Source organism: Palaemon carinicauda, chromosome 41, assembly GCF_036898095.1.
Source record: "Palaemon carinicauda isolate YSFRI2023 chromosome 41, ASM3689809v2, whole genome shotgun sequence".
NCBI classification, from domain to species: Eukaryota; Metazoa; Arthropoda; class Malacostraca; order Decapoda; family Palaemonidae; genus Palaemon; species Palaemon carinicauda.
The window spans coordinates 27,447,468-27,449,967 of NC_090765.1; the positions used below are offsets into that span (position 1 = coordinate 27,447,468).

General features: G+C 41.5%; 1 protein-coding gene across 1 annotated transcript in view; it reads right to left on the reverse strand.

Moving 5' to 3' along the window:
• Positions 1 to 624: 624 nt before the first annotated feature.
• Positions 625 to 2,500, reverse strand: part of LOC137632467 (la-related protein 6-like) — a 2,173-nt gene continuing 297 nt past the window's right edge. Inside the window, exon 1 of the mRNA XM_068364407.1 lies at positions 625 to 2,500. This exon is cut by the window's right edge and continues 297 nt beyond it. Within this exon, the coding sequence (XP_068220508.1) occupies positions 1,156 to 2,500 (1,345 nt within the window). The 3' untranslated portion in view covers positions 625 to 1,155.

Genomic DNA, 2,500 nt, shown 5'->3' on the forward strand with positions numbered 1-2,500 from the left:
CTTCAGTGAACTTTCTCGGTGTCTCTCCCAATAGCCTTTGCGTCATAGGATAGTAAATGACGATAAAAAGTGTCTTGCGTCATAAAATCATAAATGACGACTGGTATTTTGCTTGTGGTTTTAATTTTTATATATTGAATAATTGGGTTCACATCATGTTAACTAATGACTGAGGATTGTTATATTGAAGTTATCAATCATTGGGATGCAGTTATAAATGTTAAGTATTTGATAGCACATTCGTTTTAAGATATCCTTTGTTGCCTGAAAATTCCTTTATTCAAGCATGCATATAGCCAATCTGATCTATGTCCTATCCAGTCAACCAAGATTTGGAAGCGATGATAGTTTTATAACCTTACACACATACATTTCATTGTACCGCGAAGTTAAGGTGAATGAGATACAAGATAGGCTGATAATAGCAACATAAATATTGTCAAGATATTGTGTACAACTCTTGAATGGGATGTTATGTAACGTCCTTGAAAAGAAACATGGCTGACACTTATAGGTTGTTTTTGTAGAGCTTCTGACCAAGTTTGGTGTAACATATTACCTGTGAGTCTTGAATAGCTGCTTGGTGTATTTTTAGTGTATAACAAGGATAAATCTAAATGCAAATTGTGTGTATTTCTTTTATTGAAAAAAATGGGATGCATTAGAGGTTCTTTGCACTAAAAAGTAAAAGCATTCATAAACTATGGAATCATACATTTATCTTACAGTGCTTATGAAACGTAATTTTATCTCATTTTGAACATCACAAATCAATTGTTGTAGATTATTTACATTGAAGATACAGTCAGGACGGTTGGGGGTAATTTTGAAGGCTTGCCCTTACATTGTTACACAATTTTCATACAATATAATCTCTTAATGAGGACATAAGTATGATTTTATATTTTAAGCACTTCAAATATAATTTTTAACAGGTAAAACATCAAGTTTTGCAACTTATCCATCAAATACACAAATTTCACGTATTATCTTAGAGCATTTAAATATTTATATTGTTTCTGTAACAGTAAATCACAGAATGTTTCATGAGCGTTTTGTATTTACAAAGCATAGGGTTTTTCTTCCAAAACCAATGCAAATTAAATAAGTAGATAAATAAATAAGTAGAAAATAAGAAAATAAAGTTACATGGCACTAGGCTAAGGAGGTTATGTTAGTGACGTCGTGCGAATTCCTCCTAGCAAATCCTCGAGTTCCATCTGGTCCGAGTGGCGAGCGAAGGATACCGAATTGTTGTTGGGCCCGTCGGAATACTGAAGGAGAGTTAGGTGTAGTGGCACTGCCTCCAATGGGCCTGCGGTACTGAGGTCTGTAGGAGAGTTGTGGAGACTCATTCCTATTCCCCATCCTCCAAGACATCCGTCCATTTGGTCCATCTTCCCCGTCGGATGCACTCGACTCTCTCTGATGATTCCTTTGCCTTGATCGGTTACCTTTGAGACGTGAACGGAGTTCTTCGGGTTGCACGCCATTTTCGCACCTGCTGGGAGTTCGCCCCTTGGGCGTTGGTGAGGGCACAGGTGATACCCTACTGGAATGTCCGGAGTCTCGTTCGCTTCGTCGGCTACGCTTTAAGACATGCAATTTCATTGGGGGTTTGACTAAATCTCGTAGGGCCTTTGCAGCTCCCCACACGTCTTCGTATTCGATGATGGCGCAGATAGTGGTCGCTATTTCGGGAATCTTACTAAGCAGAGCCTGCAGATCTGAATGCACCCCTCCCCCCTGTTTAGGCCTCATGACTTGGATGGATGCAACCACACCATACAACCCGAAGAGAGTGGCTAGGGACCCCATAGAGGCTTGAGTTGGCGGGACATTTATGGCAATTAATGCTCTCGACGAAGGTGCCTCGAACAGTAAAGATGAAGGCAAAGGCTTAATTCGCTTCACTTTTGTGCCTTCTTCGTTGACCTTTAATTTGGTAGAGTTTCGCAGTGCCAGTGCGAGGACACGCCATTCTCGCGATATTTTCTTGACCTTCTTATATCCCGAAAGTAACTTGAGCGAGACGTAGCCATCTTTATGCCTTTTGACGTGTTTTAGAAGGAATAAATCATTGGCGAGTCCTTCGTCACTAAGATATTCTTCCACTTGCGCCACTAAGGACGCAATTAATTCAGGTGTTACAGACTGAGAGTCTACATCATGACTTGAATCCCCTCCTTCGCTTGTGTAGTCCGACCCTGCGTCTGTAGAGGTGACAGACTCGAATCCCGACACGCCCAAAAGGTAGGGAATCTCAAACTTCTTCGGATATTCTGCATCGTCTTCGTCTTCGACACTAGTTGTGTGGACGAGGATTTGCGGCCCAGCATCACTCTCGGAGGAAGTCAACGAATGTTTCCGACTGAATTTTTCAGTGTGACAGGGGTTCACGCTGCTTACTGTATCAGCATCAGACATTACCTTGGTCGTGCCTCCACCGGGCCTCCTTACAGGGCTCCTGCGGTAGGATTCTGCGACGGCAATGTCTTTG